The sequence below is a fragment of the Cordyceps javanica genome, chromosome 4, assembly GCF_051103115.1.
Source record: "Cordyceps javanica chromosome 4, complete sequence".
NCBI lineage: Eukaryota > Fungi > Ascomycota > Sordariomycetes > Hypocreales > Cordycipitaceae > Cordyceps > Cordyceps javanica.
The window spans coordinates 1,713,953-1,732,991 of NC_139298.1; the positions used below are offsets into that span (position 1 = coordinate 1,713,953).

At 55.3% G+C, this 19,039-nt stretch overlaps 5 protein-coding genes across 5 annotated transcripts; 3 read left to right on the forward strand and 2 right to left on the reverse strand.

Moving 5' to 3' along the window:
* Positions 1-992: 992 nt before the first annotated feature.
* V2A60_006411 (uncharacterized protein) lies at positions 993-2,108 on the forward strand (the record flags this gene model as incomplete). Its single annotated transcript, XM_083257705.1, has 1 exon — positions 993-2,108. The coding sequence occupies one exon, from the start codon at positions 993-995 to the stop codon at positions 2,106-2,108; it is 1,116 nt and encodes a 371-aa protein (XP_083113831.1).
* Positions 2,109-2,650: 542 nt separating this feature from the next.
* On the reverse strand, positions 2,651-4,319 carry V2A60_006412 (cytochrome P450; the record flags this gene model as incomplete). The annotated part of the gene is made up of 3 exons (XM_083257706.1): positions 2,651-2,805; positions 2,891-3,154; positions 3,248-4,319. The coding sequence occupies 3 exons, from the start codon at positions 4,317-4,319 to the stop codon at positions 2,651-2,653; spliced, it is 1,491 nt and encodes a 496-aa protein (XP_083113832.1).
* Positions 4,320-6,069: 1,750 nt separating this feature from the next.
* Positions 6,070-9,880, forward strand: V2A60_006413 (uncharacterized protein; the record flags this gene model as incomplete). The annotated part of the gene is made up of 2 exons (XM_083257707.1): positions 6,070-9,515; positions 9,694-9,880. The coding sequence occupies 2 exons, from the start codon at positions 6,070-6,072 to the stop codon at positions 9,878-9,880; spliced, it is 3,633 nt and encodes a 1,210-aa protein (XP_083113833.1).
* Positions 9,881-10,172: 292 nt separating this feature from the next.
* V2A60_006414 (uncharacterized protein) lies at positions 10,173-11,705 on the forward strand (the record flags this gene model as incomplete). Its single annotated transcript, XM_083257708.1, has 1 exon — positions 10,173-11,705. The coding sequence occupies one exon, from the start codon at positions 10,173-10,175 to the stop codon at positions 11,703-11,705; it is 1,533 nt and encodes a 510-aa protein (XP_083113834.1).
* Positions 11,706-12,035: 330 nt separating this feature from the next.
* On the reverse strand, positions 12,036-18,618 carry V2A60_006415 (integral peroxisomal membrane peroxin-domain-containing protein; the record flags this gene model as incomplete). Its single annotated transcript, XM_083257709.1, has 4 exons — positions 12,036-12,518; positions 12,575-13,900; positions 16,746-18,110; positions 18,184-18,618. 4 exons carry the CDS (start codon positions 18,616-18,618, stop codon positions 12,036-12,038), a joined length of 3,609 nt encoding a protein of 1,202 aa, XP_083113835.1.
* Positions 18,619-19,039: the final 421 nt, after the last annotated feature.

A 19,039-nucleotide genomic window follows, 5' to 3' on the forward strand; every position in this document is an offset into this window, starting at 1 on the left:
GTATTGACGCGCTACCAGTCAGTCACCTTTGGCCACCAACTGAGAGATACTAGCAGCCCTCCCAGGTCTGACATTCGGATTGAATCTCTAAAGATCAGAAAAATTGCAGTTGGATCTTCCATCTATGATCTTCCTTTACCATCTTTCAAAGGCTTTCCATACTAATTATAGTAATTTCTACGTAGTTGAAAACTTTGCTATAAAATGGACCCTATTCGCCGTTTATCACCACACTGTACCTGTCAAGTACAGCAGTCACTACCAACACAGCAAATGGAGACCAACTTTTGACAAGACGTAGAGAAAGGAAAAGTTTCTTTTCTCTGGAAAAGTATCTTTTTCAGAAAAAGTCTGCAAAAACGCCTCAATGACGGAAGAACCACTCGATATCCCACCAAGCTACAGAGTCACCTCGTCGACTTACACGCGAATGTCCCTACAACATGTCGATTTCAAGGTTGTCAACGCTGCGCTCAAATACGCCACATGCCCGCCTTCAAACCTTCCATAGACTTCAATCAAATCATATTGTGTGGAATCCATGCACTTGTCCGGCCGTAGTCTGCGCAGGCTGCAGGGCGTCATCATGTTGACGGACGTACGAGTCCCCGTGGCCGCTTGTGCCAGCCTCATATTATACTTTTATGTGGCCATGACAAGCTTACCGTCTTCTTCTCTAGAGTCGAACTAGGACCTTTTTTTGAGAAAGTAACTTTTGTAACCGTTATTATGGCTAAGAAAGCTTGATTTAGTCTGGCATCAAAATTTCTTCCGCGGGTATTTAACATGGTCTTGCTCCCTCCCTCTCCTGACCAACTTTTCAACCCTCTGAATCCTCATCACACCTCATTACATTCACACTCTACTACTCCCTTCAATCAAAACTTGGAGAAAAAGAAAAACCAAAACCAAAACCAAAACCCTACACCTTCAAAAGACCAAAGCCAAATACCTTGCCAAGCCGGCTTCACTCGACTTCAAGTCAAACAACCATGAACATCTATCCCGACGAGTCCTACCTCGAGCAGGTCTTTCGCCCCGGTCCTGGAAATGCTGTGCAGAAGCCTTTCATGGAAATGGAGAACGGCATCGAGACCTTTGATCGTCGTGAACATGCCCTCCGCAAAACGCAGAGCCACGAGTCCTTCTCCACCGATGGGCACGGCATCCGCCATGTGGTGGGCATGGGAAAGCTTCGCAAAGCCCGCTTCGACGTCTACCGCTTCGGCCGTCACGGCCGCTTCATGCTCGGCGACCTCGAGACGCTCCTCCGCAAGTACAACGCCTCCGTCCGCCAGGGCCTGGACGAGGCTAGCGTCCAGCACCAGCACGAGCTCGACGAGATCAAGGCCGTCATCCTCGACCGCCGCGCCCAAGTGTCCGGCTCGTGCTCCATTCGCGAGCCGCTAGTCTGGCGCAGGGCCGAGAAGCAGGTCTCCCAGGACGACCGTGACCTGCGCGAAGGCGCCGCCGCTCTTCTCGCCATCCGCCGGGAGCAGCTCCTCCAGGCCAAGGAGCTCATGTACCGCCACTTCGTCGTCAACGCCTTCCTCACCTGCCCGCTCAGCTGGGACACCGACCGCTACACGGTCAAGGGCGTCCGCCAGGGCTGCCTAGACGGTGGCTGGATCCAGAACTGCCACCTCAGCAAGAGCAGCGAGGACAGCCCGGACGGCGTGTACCGTCTGCGCCTCCTCTGGGTCCCCGCCCCCGGCGCGACCATGTACCCGGCCATGCTCCTCGTCGACCGCAGCGGAGTCACCACGTTCGCGGTCCAGGAAATCACCTGGGCAAAGTACCACGGCAGCTACTTTCGTGACTGGGCGGGGGGTCCCAAGATCATCGCCATCGAGGCCACCATCCGCGACTGCTACGTCGCAAAGTGCCAGTGCGAAGAGCGGGTCGAGATTGAACGCGCCAAGATGGACGAGAAGAAGTACAAAAAGTCTCTTTCTCTTTATCAGAGACTCCTCTACAAGTCTGGCGACTACCAGCGAGCCCAGGCTGCCTCCGTCCAAGCCTCGGCCGTCCAAGCCTCGGCCGTCCAAGCAACCGACAGCCAGGCCACCTCTAGCCAAGACTCGCTTGACAAATTATCTTTTTGTTGAGCTTTTAGCCCGTCTTCCTCCAGCCAGGCTACACTTAACTAGGGTATTCATTATACCCAAACTCCATGCAAGATACCCTGTATAATTATCTCCTTTGTCTTTTGATTATGAGTATCATTATCATTATTCTTATTACTATTATTGCTTCTTTGTATTTTACATTACTATTCTTTTGCTACAGTCAAACTAGATTGAGAAAGAGCTTAGTCTGAATTTCGATCTTTGGCAATCTTTTTTTTGGGCTTCCTAAAAGTATCGATGCGCAAAAACACAAATAAGTGCACAGAGGTAGGTGTGCAAAACCACAGCTCCCCAGCACTATAGGACTTTAATTTTTTCATTTCTGTCCTGACACTAAATATTTTGACTCATCAAAAGAGATGGTCTGCATCATTTCGCGTGAGTCACTATTTTTCGTGTTGTTATGGACATTCTTGCTATACTTTAGCTACAACTCTGGGTAATAGACAGCAGGTCTTGCCGGAACCAAGAGCGAGGCCTATCTAATGTACTATCTACATGTACGCATTGATCGTCCCGTCTTATGCCCAGCCCATTTTCACCTTGACTCCGTGTTTACATGTCGTGGCGAGAGCAAAGAGCTCTTCCCAGTCTCGGCTGTCCTGCGATGCCATGGTCTCAAAGGTCTGCACCATGCGCGCCACAAGGTAGTGCGCCTCTAGAAGCGCAATTTGCTCTGTACACCTCGTCAGCTCATTTCATCCAAAGACCTTGCAAGGGACGCCGCCCCCCTCCTGGCCCCCCTTGTTGCGTATACGTGCGTCCGAGGCAGATGCGCGGTCCACCATTGAAGGGGAGATATCCCCAGCCGGGGCGCAGCCCAGCCCACCGATCGGGACGGAACTTTTCCGCGTCGGGCCCAAAGACTGCCTCGTCTCTGTGCATCGCAAAGATGTTGTAGACAATCAGCGTGCCCTTTTTGACAAGCATGGGCTCGATCCCCTCTCTGCCGCCCCCGACGGGTAGCGTCGTGTCTCGCGTGGCCTCGCGGGCATTGGTTGGTATCACCGGGTGTAGACGCAGTGCTACCCTGCTTGTCAGCGCACGTTCCTTGTACTTTTGCTTTTTTCGGTTCCTGTTGTTGTTGTTTTCGTACACGTGTGGTGGCACAAACTTACACTCTTGAACGCACCAGCGAAGATACTCCATCTGCTTCAGCTGCTCTGGTGAGGGTGGCGCATCGCCACAGACAGAGCGCACTTCCTGTCTCAGTGTCTCGTACATGGCAGGCTCCTTTGCAAGCATGAAGAATAGACTGCAGAGTAAACTAGCCGTAGTATCACGGCTTGCCACCAACAGGTGCAACATCTGGTCCCGAAGGACTTTGCGGTCCGAAGTGACCTCCGCAAGCCTGGTCAGCACGTTGCGCTCTGTCGCCTCTTCTGGATTGATACTCTTCAAGGCATCGTCAATGAACTCGTCAATGTACTTGAAGACGCGTTTCTTTGCTTGCTCTGCGGCACGGTTGTAGCGGAAGATTTGGAGAGGGCCGAGGCACATTTTCTTAATGACCTCTTCAGAGCATGTTGTGTAGTCTTCAAAGAACTGCCACTCTTTGTCGTGTGACTTTGTTTTATCCAACATGTGAGAGGACTTGGATGTCAGAAATTGAGTGGCAAAGTCCATGGTGAGAGCGAAATACAGAGGCTGTAAATCCACTTCCTCTCCGGCCTGCGGTATGTGACGCAGAAAGCTCTGAAAATGGTCCTCGAGCATTGCCGTGACGGCAAGCTTGTCTCTGTTGGCAAAGCAAGGCCGCAGCAGCGCCCTCGCGTGCGACCAGGATGTGCCATTGACACTGAAGATTCCAGTCCCCAGGAGCGTGGATATGGCATCAAGACGCATCTTGGGGAGCTCGAAATCAGAAAAGGACGTAGCAAGTATCGTTTTGATATTTCTGCTGTCGTTGGTAAAGATTGTCTGCCAGAACCAGCTCTTCATGGAGTAGGTTGGACCAAACCGGTTGAAGAGCTTGCAGGTAGAGTCGAGATAGTTCTCGTTACTTTTGCCGAAGATTATGCTGTAAATGAAATCAAAGACGGAAATATTGGCTTCGAGAGGGCCTGTAGGGCAAGTGGTTCGGCAGCTGTCGCTCCGACTTACACCAAAGTAGCAGATGAGCAACGAGTAAAGGCGGCGAAGAAAAGCTGGCGCGACCAGCAGGATGAACACCGCTATCGCGAACTCCATTTTGACTATCAGACAAAGAGTTTGAAGTTGATGGGAATGATATAGCTAGTTTGCAAAAGATTTCGGTCAAGTCTGGGGGGCTTCTTTCATGCGCATAGTTTCTACTATTTATACACGGTCACCTGTACTTTCATCACATACTGCAGGCCACCTGCTTCCCCCAATGCTGGCTGGCGCCAATCGAGGTGCTCGCCACATAACAACTTTGGCTGAGGCCCTCATCCGACGTTGTGCCTTGTTCACCATGACAGAGCTCCCAGGAATATGACGAACGAATCACTGGCCCTTGATCTCCCCCCTCCTCGACCCTCCGTGACCTTGAGATGCATCATTTATTGCTCCATAATTCGGGGACAAACACGCATATCACCACGGGTCTTTGCGTCCGCCATGTTCTACAAAAAAGTACCCGGTACCAGCAAGCTGGGTGTTTATCCGATCATGCGGGCGGAGATGCTTGTGGCATGTTCAGACTGAGATCCGGTGTCTTCGCTCTTGGTCCTTCCCCAGTGGCAAACGAGAGTCTGGTTCGTGCGCCCCTTTTCAAGTACAGTAGGCAGCTAAATCGGTATCAAGATCCCTGTTATTTCTTGCAGACGGCCTTTCAAAACACTAGTCTCTGTTCTGCACCCATACTGCAGCGATCTTCGCCTTAGATGTTCGGCATCCTGGCGGTCACGAAAGCAAAAGGCTGGCTGCAACATCTCCGCAGATTTTTTTTTTCACGATACTAATAGTACTCCTTCGTCTGTTTCAATAGTTAAGGGGACCCTGGTCATTAGATAGTGATGCTGTGTGCTTCCCTTTGCACTACACAGATCGCTCAGACCAAGTCTAGCTTCCTCCAATCCTTGTCAGTCTGTATGCTCTTACACCAATGCGCTTTCAAAAGGCTCGCTTAGTGAAGTGATCGCCACAGTCTGTCCTCCTTCTCCACCTTTGTACCCTTGTCTTCGCAGTACCAAATCCTGGGATGGCATTGCCAATATCTCCTCGTATCGTCGGTGGATACGGAACGGTTAGTTGCAGCGCTCCATGACCATGGCTACGGATCGCCTCTCGACTTAGCATGATGAGCCCTCATCCGCTTGATGTTTGCGTGACTTCTGTCAGTTTTGCTTTTTCAGGTTGACGCAGGCTGCGGCTGAAGCAGGTTCGGTGCAAGTCCGTGGGGAATGCACGTGCTGTATTGCGCAGCAGCTCACATTGATGGCCTAAATAAAGTATGAGAGCCTTCAGGCGCTGCTTCAAGCTCATGTTTTGTCTCAACTTTCAGGCTCTGTATTTCCGTCTTAGCTGTAGCACCAGATACAGTAGCTACCCGTACAACTTAAGACAGAGTACGGTCCTGGCAAACTGTGCAGTGTTAGTATTCATCATCACTTCCTGGTTTCCCCGGCTATGGGCTTACCAGCCTCTGCATTTCCTAATTGTGATTGGTAGCACCTCTGTTTACTTTGACCGATGTTATACAATCTGTGACAAATATAGATGGTGCTATGCGTTGTACCGTTGATGTTTCACATGATCCAGATTCAGGCTTACTATCTCCCTGTACAATCATGAGTAATGGACTATAAGGATCGTCCGTAACCGCGGATTTGAGTTGAACTGTCGCAATGATCAGATGCTATTATTCTCTTACCGGCAAAGCACTGATATCTGATCTGTTGGACTGACGTTTTGCAAAATAGTCTTTTTGCTGCAGTTCTCCCTTGTGTTCAGCCTTAACACAATTGGCACTCTCAAAATGTCTGAGACTGGGGTCCGTGTATCCACGCCGGACTCTTCCACCGTGAAAGTCGACCTAGCCGAGATTCACGGGGAAGTTCCGACTGGACTTGGCCAGCTTCTCTGGCACATGCTTCTTGCGACCGCTACCAAGTACCCCAGTAGGGATGCAATTGTGGCCAGGACAGAAGTGACAGACGGCCATTTGCTTGATTCCGAGCATCTTTTTAAGCGCTGGAGCTACCAGGAACTCTTATCCAAGGTAGACTTAGTGGCTCACCGGCTTAGCCAACTCGACTGTGGCGGCACGGGCAACAGACTGGTTGTCGTTACCAGAAATATCGCCGAATGGGGGCTTTTCTTCTGGGTCGCCGCGAAACTCGGCATGACATTTGTACCTTTGGATCCGGGGGCCAAAGACGACCTCGGACAGTTACTGTCAGCCTCATCTCCCCAACTGCTCTTTGTCGAGAATGAGGAGATGGCTCAAACGGTTGAACATTGGGCTGTCGAGAGCGAGACTTCCGTTCAAGTCAAGATTATTCTGTCAAAGAATAACAGAGCTGGCTGGTTATCATTTGTGCAGCTCGAGGATGAAGCCAACAGGTTATGCCAGAGGAGTTGCCAGCTCGACGGCCTGCGAGCAGGCGGTACAGGCAACACCGCCCTCATCATCTTCACGAGCGGCACGACAGGAGTGCCAAAAGCTTGCGTGCACACGCATGACAATCTTATGTCACAGACTCATGATTATGACCCCAATCCAGATGTCGAGTTCGTGGATAGGTGGCTCGTCCATACCCCTGTTCATCACATTTTCGCCATCAATAATGCCTTGCGCGCATGGCGTCTGGGCGGCGCCGTCATTCTGCCCTCACCCACATTCAGCGTCCGAGCCAGCCTTCGCGCTGTCGTGAGGGAACATTGCACGATCATGTCGGCCACCCCGACCCTGATTCGAGCCATGCTTGCCGAGAGCGACTGCCCCGAGGTCAGCCAGTTTAGACTCTCCATCATATCGCTGGCGAGCACAATGATATCGCCCGAGGATGTGCGGCTCTGCAAGGAATCTCTTGGCTGTAGTCATGCTATCCAGGCTTATGGTATGAGTGAGACCGGTCCGCTTGTGAGCTGGTGTAGGCAGGACCCTCTACTTGCCGACGGCTTCCATCCTGGCGTAGGCAAGGTCCTTCCCGGGGCTTCAATCCGTATCTGCCAGCCTGGGGGCCGGGAAGTACTCTGCGTCGGAGATGTAGGGGAGCTTCATGTTTCCGGATCTTCCGTGATCCAGGGTTATATGGACGCGGACAATTCCAGCTTCTACGAAGAGAGTGGACGTCGCTGGCTCATCACGGGAGACCAAGCTCGGGTCGATGAAGAAGGAGTCGTATACATTCTCGGTCGCTACAAGGACATGATTATTCGGGGTGGGGAAAATATCGACCCAGCCGTAATCGAAAAAGCCATCTTGACCTTGCCGGACCTCGAAGTTCAAGTTATTGGCCATCCAGACAAGGTTGCCGGCGAGGTTCCCGTTGCCGTGGTCAAGAGGCCAAAGGATGTGCTCGACAGCGCGATTTTCGAAAAAGCTCGCAGCTTGGGCTCCAAGTACACACTTGGCGCCATTTTTGACCTCTCGCAGCTTGGATACGACGTTATGCCCGTCACGTCCCTCAAGAAACCCCGAAGGCAGCTCCTCAAGGCGGCCCTCTCTCGATTTGTCGAGGCGAGGGAGCGGGAAAAGGAAGCCCGAGGTGCTACGCCAGAGCAATGCGCATTGGTGGAAAAACTTGCTGCAGAATGGGAGGAGCTCTGCGGCGTGAGGCCGCAGCCGCGACAGAGTGTACACACGTTTGCCGATAGCATACTGCTAATGCAGTATTGCGATCGCGTATATCGTCGACTGCAAACTCCGCTATATCTGCAGGATTTATTTGAAAACAAGGATATCTTGTCGCAATCTGAACTGCTCCTTCAGCGGTGTTCTGGCATCCCCCGTAGACCTCAAACAGAATCTGTGCCTTACGATGCCGGTCATCATGTTTCTGAAGGCAAGGTTTCCTCCAGCTCCGATTGCTACCATGAAACCTTTTCAGACATCGCATCCATGCTTCCGAGCGGCGCCGTACCAGAGTCGGTGATATCTCTCCGCGCCAACCAACACCGCATGGTTCAAGGCCAGCGTCCCCAATCCTACCACATCCGCTTGGTCTACCGCGTCCCGCAACTGACTGGTGCGCGGATAATGGAAGGGCTGCGGACGCTGGTATCCAAGACTCCTTTGCTTCGTTCCGTCCTGGTACGGCCAGCAGCCGCAAGCGCTCAGTGGCAGCACGTCCTCTGCGACGAGGGCCTGGCGAGCCACATTTTACACCAGAGCGAGGCCGCGACCGAGGACGAGGCCAGACTCGGCCTGATCCAGGAGCCGTCCTCTGCGCTCCGGCCTCCGTACGCCTTCCAGGCCGACACGGTGCGCTGCGCCGACACCGGAGGCCACTTGCTCGTCCTGCACTTCAACCACGCCATCGTCGACGCCATATCGCTCTGGTCCGTGCTGCGCAACCTCGACGACGTGCTGCGCGACCGGCAACAAGCCGCGATGACGCTGCCCCCGGCCGTCCCGTACCGCCTCTGGGCCGAGCTGTGGCAGCTGAACCGCAGGAACGAGCTGGCGCGCGCCGCCGTCGCCCGCCTCGCGGCCCGTCTTCGCGGCCTCTCCCGCTTCCCCGGCGCGCTGTGGCCGCCGCAGCGCGCGCCCGGGTGGATGATTGGCGACGACAGCCGCTCGCCGCACGCCGCAGCCCGGGACGCGGCCCGTGAAGCGGCGGCGTCAGCGCGAGGTGGCGGCGGCGGCGGCGGCAGCGGCAGCGGCACATGTGCAAAGGCCCCCGTCGCCACCGCCGGCGAGTCGCCCTTCCCACGCCGGGGACGCATCGTGCGTCTGCCGCAGCTGGCCGTGCTGAAAGGCGAGCACGGCGTCGCCGCGGACGTGCTCGCGCGGTGCGCCGTCATCCTGCTCAACGTGCGGCAGACGCGCGCGCCGTACGCCGTCTTCGCCAGCTGGGAGGCTGGCCGGGCCTGGCCGTTTGTGCCCGAATGGGTGCAGGCGCAGCTCCCTCCGGCCATGGCCGTCGACGGACCGACGACGCAGTGGCGCCTCAACATGTACGGCGTCGGGGCGGCGGCGACGACGGCGGCGACGGCGACGGCAGAGGCGGACAGCGAGACGGTGCTGGGGTTCCTGCAGAGGATCCGTGAGGAGGAGGCGGCGCTCGCGCATCACAACCACGCCCCGTGGGACGATGTCAAGGCCGCACTCGGCGAAGAGGCCGATGTCGCTGAAGACGCCTCGTTCCGGCAGGGCTTCGTGTGGGACATGACGCTGGGCATGTCGGCGCAGCAGAGCAGATGTCACTCCAACTATAAGATCTTGGAGCCCGTCAGTCGTCACGACTGGCCAGACTGGTATGGTAGATCCCTTTTGCGTCCCCTTGAAATCGTTGATCATCATTGCACAATCTCGGTTTAGGGCGAGGGTGGTAAGATTTGGTCACCGTGTTACACCTGTGTACAGCCCTGTTTTTTTTTTTTTTTTTGCTCTTGGTCTTGACGAGCCACTTTCTAACTTGCGTCTTCCATCTAGTGGACTATTCTGGAATGCATTCATGGTCGATAAGGAAAACTTGTACTTTATCGCTTCCTGGGATACTGCGCAGTTGAACGGCGACGAGGTGGACTGCTATTGTGATCGATTGGCCGAGGCCATGAGAACGCTGGCCAACGCGAGCAACTGGGAGCGCCCTTTGAGGGAGGTGACACCCCTCCCGTGATTGTTCCCTTGTGCAATGGCCGAGGGCAGGACAAAGGTAGAAATAGTCATCTATTCGAAGCGTGAATAAAACGCGTACTCTATGACTTGTCCCGCGCAGATTTGGTGCGCTTCTGTCACGCAGCCACAAGTCCATTGCGAATCGCAATATCCAATCGCGAGTGATCTGAACATAAATAGTTACCATCATGTCCTCATACCCTTGTGTTCTTCTTGTACAATCTCTATGGGAAACTCCAGTACACATAGTCATTAACACACCCAGAATAGTATCCTTCAACTGACACTCCAGCATGTCTTCGGGCAAAAGATCTTCAAATGCGGGAAGATCTAGATCTGGATCGTCGCGCACTCCTCTACCGAGCTTGAGAGGGTCGACTCCAAGCCAGGCTACTCCAGCGTCTTCGGCACAGCGTCCATCACAGCGTCCAGCACAGCATCCGCCCCAGCATCAGCCATCGAGCTATACCCGGCCGCTCCGTCCTCTTGCCCCGAAACCCCGTGCCCCATCTTCGCCGCCGCCGCTGTACCAATCCGACGATAACGAACCTGTCATAGACCGAGTATCTCTAATCTGGCCCGCAGAAAGTCCGCCTGAGCGTCCGCGTCCTGGTTCTCCTCAGTTGCCGCCTCCCATTGCTCCAACTTCGCCGACGCAGCAGTGGTCGCCTCAACCGCCTTCCACACCTCATGCGCTTCCTTCTCTGTTCGGAGATTCGGGTCCGCGGCTTGATCAACTGCCATCCACGATTGCTCCCAGCTTACTGTCTCTGACGCCGGAGCAGCGCGAGGCCGCCGCCCACCGAGCGGCCGCAGACCGGGCGGATCCCGCCCCCACGCATGTGTGCCCGCCGTCGCCGCTGCTGCCGCGCCAGTCCGGAGCGCGTCGCGGGCGACCCCCTAACGAGCGTCCTTCTTCGAAGCTTGGTCAGCCACTGCGTGCCATCGCTCCCCGGCCGAGCCCCTCGTCCTCGCCGCCGTCGCAATCCGTTGAGCCGTCACCCTCGCCGCGCTCGCCCCCGGTGCGACCCCATCTGTACCCATCGCTTGCCGTTCCGAGGCCGCTGAGCGGCCCGTCCACCTCCGCGCCCCGCGCCGACATCACCAGCCGCATCACACAGGCCCTGCCGCGCCTCCACGTGGGGCAGCACCCCTTCTGGAGCTCCGGGGCGCAGGAGCTGGTCCCCTGCGACGTGGAGGGCACCATTCGCGCGGCCTACAAGCACGAACGCATCGGGGAGATCGAGGCGCTGCGGCGGCGCGTCGACCCGCCGTACTGGACGGTCCGTCACATCCAAGAGGTCTGCGCTGACGTGCACCGGATGCCGCGCGCCGCCCGCGCCGGCTTCGGCGACCTGCACAAACAGCTGCGCGAGCTCTACGACCTGCACGTCCAGCTCACGCGCCTGTACCCGCCGCCGTGGGCGCGCCCGGACGACGTGGTGACGGTGGTGAGCGCCGGCAGCGGCGGTAGTCTTGGTGTCACAACGTCGCTCCCGCGGGTGCTGCGCGACTTTGTCGGCGGCATGAGCGAGTACCTGCTCGCGGAGTGGCGTCCGTTTGCGCGAGCCCGGCCCGAGTGGAATGTCGACTCCACGATTGCCTTCTTCGAAGACTTTAGCTGCTTCCTGCGCTTCCACAACAAGTTTTTCGGACAGCAAGTCATTCTCATGCACGCCCCGCAGGCGCCCGGGTGGGAGGACCAGGGCGGGCTGAGGTTCTACCAGAGCATCCCGTTCCGCGGTTTCCAGGAGAGGTTAGACAACGGGGTGACGAGCGAGGAGAGAGCGCGCGACTCCTTTGTCGACTGTTTCTGGGATACCTAGCTCGGATGGAGGCAAGATTGGACGACACGCGCGCTCGAGATCAGGAAACAAGTCGCTGAAGGACTTGTAGAAATATTTAAAGAGAGATTCAATGCAATGTGGAAAGCAATGGCCCTTCAAGCTTGTCGTTTTCATGGTGTTTGTGGTATCTTGTCGCGTAGCGTGTCGTGGCTAACTTTGGTAGTGGGCAGAGAAACGTCGCAAATCATTTACGGGTAGTGGGCGGCACTCCAGATCTTCTCAACTCTACAAAAGCCTGTTAGGTTATAGCTGTTTGCGATTCTGCGGCGTGACATACAATGTACATGTTAAAAATAGAGGTATCATGTCTCATTCGAGATTCATCCTAGCATCATCGCCGATGCCCCATTGGCCACCATCTTTGCCTTGCCGTTGAAGCTCCATTTCCACTTCAATGCCCAAGCCACTTGTATCAGGCCCGCTGTCTTGTCTTTCGGTAGCTCGCTTAGCGCGGGCTTCTCTCTTTTCCCTTTCCTTGTCGGCGGCAGATCGATCAGTGGCGCGCCGCCGCAGGATCGGCGGCCAAAATGACGATTTCGAAGAAGTAGAATATACTGATGCATTATCCTCAATCAACTTGACATTTGTCTCGTCAGCGTTTTCCTCCTCAACAATTGTAGGAACGTTGGCCACAGAGGCAGAGTCCGACTTGCTGTGCAGCGAAGCGCTATCTTTGATGATAGCCTGTCGACGATCTGGTTTCTCGACTTCGACAAGCTCGGCGTCTCGGTACCACTTGCGTCGTCTTGTCCACTTGCCCCAGCCATCAACTCCTCGGCGTCCATTGTTCCACTACACGTTGTTAGTGCCAACAGCCTGAATTTCAAAAAGTTGCTGACGATTCATACCTTGGTATCATAGAATATCCAACCATTGCGACCAGCGGTGCCGTCATAGTCGACGGCCCCGTGTTCGTCTGCGACGCCATCAACGCGCCAGCGACTTCCCTCAGCCCACTGCCACTCCATGCGGCTACCATCCTCCACGTGTGGCAGCTCGAATTCGTCTTTGGAGGGAAGTGAATTGTTGTGTTCATCAGTCCAGGCAGCCCTCTCGTAAGCAAACAGACTATGCGTCCATCCCAGACCAATCCAGCGCCTCTGGTTCTCGTAAATGATGAAGGTGAATTTGACACCGGCACTCTTTGCGCTCCGTGAGCTGTCGGTGCGGCGGTGACCGCGAGTCTGTGCATCATGTAGCTGAGCCGCGGCCGGGTTCTTCACAGGGGTGTCAAAACGAAGGCCTGTAACGGCGGCAGCGAGTCGACGGACCGTCCTGCTTCGCCAGAGGATAGCCCTGCAGACGCGCATTACACGCGCGTGCCAGGTCAGTGTGATCGTGCCAACAATCAAGACGACTCGGCGGACGGTAATTATTCTCAGAGGGGGCATGGTGAGGGCAAACCAGAACGGAGTGACAATGAGAAGGCGCATAAACATGGCGGTCAAGGCAGGCTTGGTGGTTGCACTGGTGGCGGTGCGCTGGGTGCTGAGGAAATCAGTCATTTCGAGCATGGGTTCCATTAAAGCGTTGCAGCGGCCAGTGAACTCCTTGAGAGTCTCGACAATCTCATCGAGTGTTTTTTGATGTTTGGTCTTGCTATCCTCTTGGTTGCTCGACTTTGCTCCAGCACGCGAACTGGCAGCGTCGGCATCCGTATTGGAAAATTGCGCAGTAGTTGACGACTTCTTCTTTGTGGGCTTGACAGGTTTACGCCAGCCACTGCTACTAAGCGGGCTGTAGCGGCGACCGTACATGGCAATGATCATGCCGATGCCGACTGCGACAGGGCCAGCTCTCATTAGGATGGTGTCGCCATAAAGAACGACGAACCAGAAGCTGCAGACAAAGAGAAAGCTCTGCCACGGGTCGCCAGTGCTCCATGTCAACAGACCAACAAAGGTGTTGAGTGGCAGGAGAAATGGGTGGCTGTATGCGAGAGCGCGAGTGATCTGGGGTGGTGTGGCCAGCAACAGCGGGCTCTTTTGGTGAACGAGGACGGTTGAGCGGCGGGACGATCTCGAGGGCGTGTTGGCAGAGAGTGTCACGGGAGAAAAGGCGGCATAGGTAGGAGGAGCTACGAAACTCTCGTCGAGGACGGCGGGCGAGCCACCGTCGACCACGGAGTCATCGTCATAGGCGGACATGGCTGCGGCAGGCGGCCAGTGCGGCTCCTGGGGTGAAGGAATGGTACGTTAGCCGTTGAAGTTGAAGGCGATGGTATGGGAGTATGCGAGATGATAATTATGATGATGACGATGATGCCAGACAGCTTGGAGAGATGTCATTGCAAGCTTTACAGGCGAGCGGAAACGCGGGTGTGAAGCGCGCGACAGGTAGCTCGGCTATAAGCAATCACGAGGGCGGACGGCAAGCTGCAGGGCCGGTCCTCCAAATCGCATCTAGACGCAGAAAAGAGACATGCGAAAGAGATGTGAAGATTCAAAATGGTGGCAGTCGGCAGTCGACGGAAAATGGCCAAGGAGCAATCTCGTCTCTGGTGGTTGTGATGGTGTAGCGGCGATGCAGGGACAACTCACAAAGGCAGCCATTCAGAAGAGCTTGAAGTGGTCAGGCGCAGAGGTCTCAGGACGTCATCGGCGCGCGCCACCAGGGATATGGCAAAGACGTCGAGAGGCAGGCCGGGGAGCGGGTGAGGGAGAGGCGAAGCAGCAGTTGAAAAAAGTGCATGAAGCTGTCGCAGAGTTGGTAGAACGCATGCTAAACTCAAAAAGAGTCCAGGAGCTCCATAGAAAACAGAGTCTGGGGAAAAGGCGGTTGGTTTGTCGTCGAGCACGGGATAAAGAGTTGACCCCGGATGCCGTGGCTGAGGAGTGGGCGGGCCGTCAGAGAGGAGTGTCAAAGCCGAAGCGAGGCTGGCAGCTACTTAGCTGGCAGAAGAGAAGGGGAGCAGACGAGCAAACGAACCGGAGCTGGCAGCTGGCAGCTGGCAGCAAGGCCAGAAGCTAGCTAGGCTTATGAGCCGAGGCCAAACCAAGCTGCGGGGGGAGGAAAGTTGATGATTAGGCGCTATGGCCGGGCCAGGCGACACACGTGAGTGACTGGCGCAGCCGAGCAGTGTAACGAAAAGAGATTCGCCAGGGGAGAGACAAAGAATGTTCTAGGTAGGGGACTTGGGGGTCTCTGTAAGGATTTGCAGACTCGAACCCGTCCTGCAAGTAGTTGAGCTGTAGAGGCCGGGGGGCCAGTGAGAAGCAGGGAATTATATGTGCCTAGGTAGCTCATGCAGGAAGGGTTGAAGGCTGTACTGATAAGTACCTAAGCAAGTACCTAAGTAATGCAAAGAAAACAGTGATGTACGAGTTCGGCGCTGCAGATGCGCCACTACTTACAGTGGGGTAAAAGTACTTACAGTGCTTGCAAGGCTCGTTACAGTGGGCTCAAGTACTTTTTAAGCAAATCGTCACCCAACTGTCCATAGGTACAATGCTGCTCAGCACTACAAGAAAGCAGACACAACAAGTCCAGCGGGGCACAGAGGGCACGGGATGGCTGGCATGTGACGCAGCAACAGGGACAGGGCAAGCAGAGTCGAGTGTGTGTATGTGTGTCAACGACATCATGGGAATTGACTTGTGGAAGAGAAGAAAATGATTATAGTGCACACAACGGCTCCCGAAGAAAATGAAACAAAGAACCAGGGGTAGAAACAGAGTAGAAAGCCAGAAAAAACTGCCTGGAGCCTCTGTACGCTGTACGTGAGTGGTCACTGGCACTTATAGCGCACTTCACCTATTTACAGCGTGTGGCGCTACTTGTGGCGCACCCCGCATCGGTGTAATCTGTAAGTTACCATCTACGACCAGCCAGTGTTGTGCGTTGATTATTGATGCTGAATCATTCTTACAGATACGACATGCCACGTTTCACATTGTAGATTGCCCATTGCACAATCCAAAGACGAAGAATTTGCTCGAAAAATGGATATTTTGATATTAATTTCTCCAGCGTTGTACATCAGCAGCTGCCCCTATTGGGCATTGCACTCATCGTCTCATCATCATCATAACTCGTCCCCTGTATTGTGGTATAATAATCAAAGATAGGCTGTCGGCATTGTGCCAATGGTATCAATTTATTTGCAGCCAGAGCAAGTGCCTGGTTTCCAGTTAGTAACATGTTCAACATTGTGACAGAAGCAAACAGAGGAAAACATACAGCTAGCGCCGCAGTTGCAGGCAGAGGCAGAGCCGTTGCAGCCACAGTTGCCGTTCATGTTGATGGTTGGTTTGGTTGTTTTTAAAAGAGTAAAGAAAGAGAAGAATGTGTCTGTAAATGAAATCTAGATTGTATCTGGAGCTTAATAAAATCAAGATCTGGGAAAAAAGGCGGACACGGTCACCCATTTATATACACCAGCTTTTGCGTTCTTTTCGCGGTGGCGGATTCTCGAGGACCCACGCTATTCCCGAAATAGTAGAAAACTTTGAACCTGATTCGGTCCCTCGCCGCCGCCCGTGGCGGGGGGGTTCAGCCAGTCAGCCAGTCAGCCCTCGACCAAAAGCAAGAGAATCCGGGAGAGGCAAAGGGAAGTGGAAGCGGCTGGTGATTCGCGCGCGCGCGCAAGTCTCGGCGAAAATCCCTCCGTCATTCATCGTCGGGATTTAGGCACAAACCACGCCTTGGCGCGTGATTTTTGCTGCTTGCAGCGCCCGGCACCTGACGCAGCCCTCTGTGGGTCACTCAGCTAGCTGCTTCCATGCCTTGTCCGTCTTTGTGCTTTTCAACTGTTCAAGGGCAAATGAATGACTCGATTGCTATCGATTTCTACAATCAGCCGGTTCTGTCGGCCCAGAAGGTTTCATGACAAACAATCCCATTTTCGCCTGCAAAGAATACACAATCAAAAGCTCAAAAATGAAAACAAAGAGGGGGAAACGTCCCTCAGACCACCAGACTCTTCACACCCCTCCTACTCACCAACACACGCCGTTGATCCCGCAATCTTCCCTCCTCCAGCCTCATCCCCCGTCGCCTCCGAATCCATCGACGCCATACGAAAGCGGCCACACTAAATACAAGCCCCGAGAGCGCCAGCTCATCGTGCCCACTCGATGACATACTCGTCTGCCACCAGGGTTGCGGTGACAGCACGCTCCCGTCTGTGGTGGCCATCTGCTCCTCCTTGCCCTCCTCCAGCACCCGCTGCGTTGACCACGTACCGCTCGCGCCCTCGCTCCAGATCAGCTCCAGCCGTACCAGCGTCTTCCCGTCACCGTCAACGGCCATGACCTCAATCACCTCGCCCACGTCGCGTGGGATCGGGATGCGTGTTTCGAACCCCGTCCTCGCCACGACCTGCCGCACCCCCAGGCTGCCGTCGCGCCTCTCCGTATTGTTGCTGCGCAGCAGCCACGCTGTCGTTCGCGTGTCCCCGTTCCAGCTTACGTACAATGCATTCTCTTGCGGGTGCACGACCATGACGGGCCGCGCCGCTGGACTACCCGTCCATTCGTGCTTGGAAACGACGCGGCCTCCTTCTCCTCTCCTTTCCCCTCGTGCCCTGCCCCAGCTACCTTTCTTCCTGCTAAACTTGGCCGAAATTGCAAACGATGACGGCTTCGACTCCTCCCGGAAGCGCGCGGCGCACAGCATCTGACCCTGCGGCGAATACTCGGTGTATGCGACTGCCCATGGGCTGCTGCCGTCACCCCAGCTCACAAAGACGTTTCCTCCGCGCAGGCGCTGCAGGCGGCCCTGGGCATGGCGCGATGACGCTGCGGCCGGCGTCGTGTACATTTTCGTCAGCGTGGCGGTGTTGGCCGACGTGTCGAGATGAATGATGCGCGCATTGCTCCGCCGTCCGGGCTGGCCCTCAGCTTCGGGCACGTACCCGCCGTCCAGTAGCAGCAGCGTCGCGTCGCCGTGCCACCGCACCCCTTGGCTGGAGATCATGGCTACCGCCTGTCCTGTTCCGCCGTCGGCAAACGAGTTGAGCGCGCCGCCGAGTATCCATAGCACGTTGCCGTCGCTGCGACGCAGCGCTGCGGCGTTGCACATGTTGCGCGACGCGATGATGTAGTTGCCGTTGTGGTCGATATCGAGGCTCGTCGCGTGGAAAAAGTCATATGCCGTCCCAGGAGTGCGGCCCTGGTCCTTGATGCTGGCCTGGCTCATCTCAACCGCAAAATGATGCGAGGCTCTCCATTCGAACACGAGCTCGTTGGACATGAGGTCGATTTCTTGTACGATGGCGTCGTTGATCCACCCATTCTGCAAGCCTGCAAACGGTTTGTGTGCCTGCGTGACATTGTGCATCACCATGATGGCGGTGCCTTTTTCTGTGAGCTTGAGCTCGACTGGCGGTGACGAGAATTGGCCCCATGGTCTCAGTTCCCGGACTATTTCGTAGGATTGATCCAACTTGTTCACGGTGACGCCCATGTATGTTAGCCTCTCGTTTCTCTCCACGCGCCATGCTTGGCCAAAAGCTTACCACGACATATGATCCTCCCCGGCCGTCATGGCGACTGTTGTCGTCATACCGCCAAAACGTAATGTAGCTCCGATCCCCCACGTTTTGCATCCTCAAGTCTCGCGTCCGTCCCCATCCGCTCTGCGTCCACACCAGGTCGCCATTGGTTCGAAAGATGGCGGCGGACGCCTCGGCTCCCTCGGGCGGCGAGACGAACAGTAAGCCGTCCTCGCAGGGCTGCGCGCCGTGCTGCCATATCTCGAGCGCCGACGGCGCCCAGTCGCATGTTGTCTTGTATTGCGAGGACGGACGAGGAGGGCTGAGCAAATCGGCCAAGTAATTGCCGAGGCGGAGGTGCCTACCGCCAGTGAATGTCGTCGTCACGCTGTCGCATTCGCTTCTCAATGTTGCAGACACTCCTGTTAGCAACACGGCAAACCGTAGAACTGTTCTCATAGCCGTTAGTCGCATTCTTGTTGATCTTGATGTCCCAGCGACCAGCGTGCTTAACCGAGTCGCTGTTTTTCTGTTGAACCCCCTCTTCTTCGTCTTCTTTCTTTTTCTGCCGGGAAGCGCTACGGCTGTATTTTACAAGAGTGTAAAGTGAACGCGATCGAGCACACATGAAACTATACAAGTGTCACGAGAACTAGAAGAGGAAATCCAGCTACAACACATTTGTTCACGTGTTTGCGACACATCAGGGGTGAGCTTGACCAGTTTAAGATGGCAGCGGCGCGAGACTGCCTCGCAACGTACAATGTACACGGTAGGGTAAAAGGCATTTTGTCGTCGAGGAAAAAGCCATCATTACCCCAGGACCCCCCGCGCTCGTCCCCAAGGGGAAATGGAGAGGAGGGGGAAGAGTATCAAGATG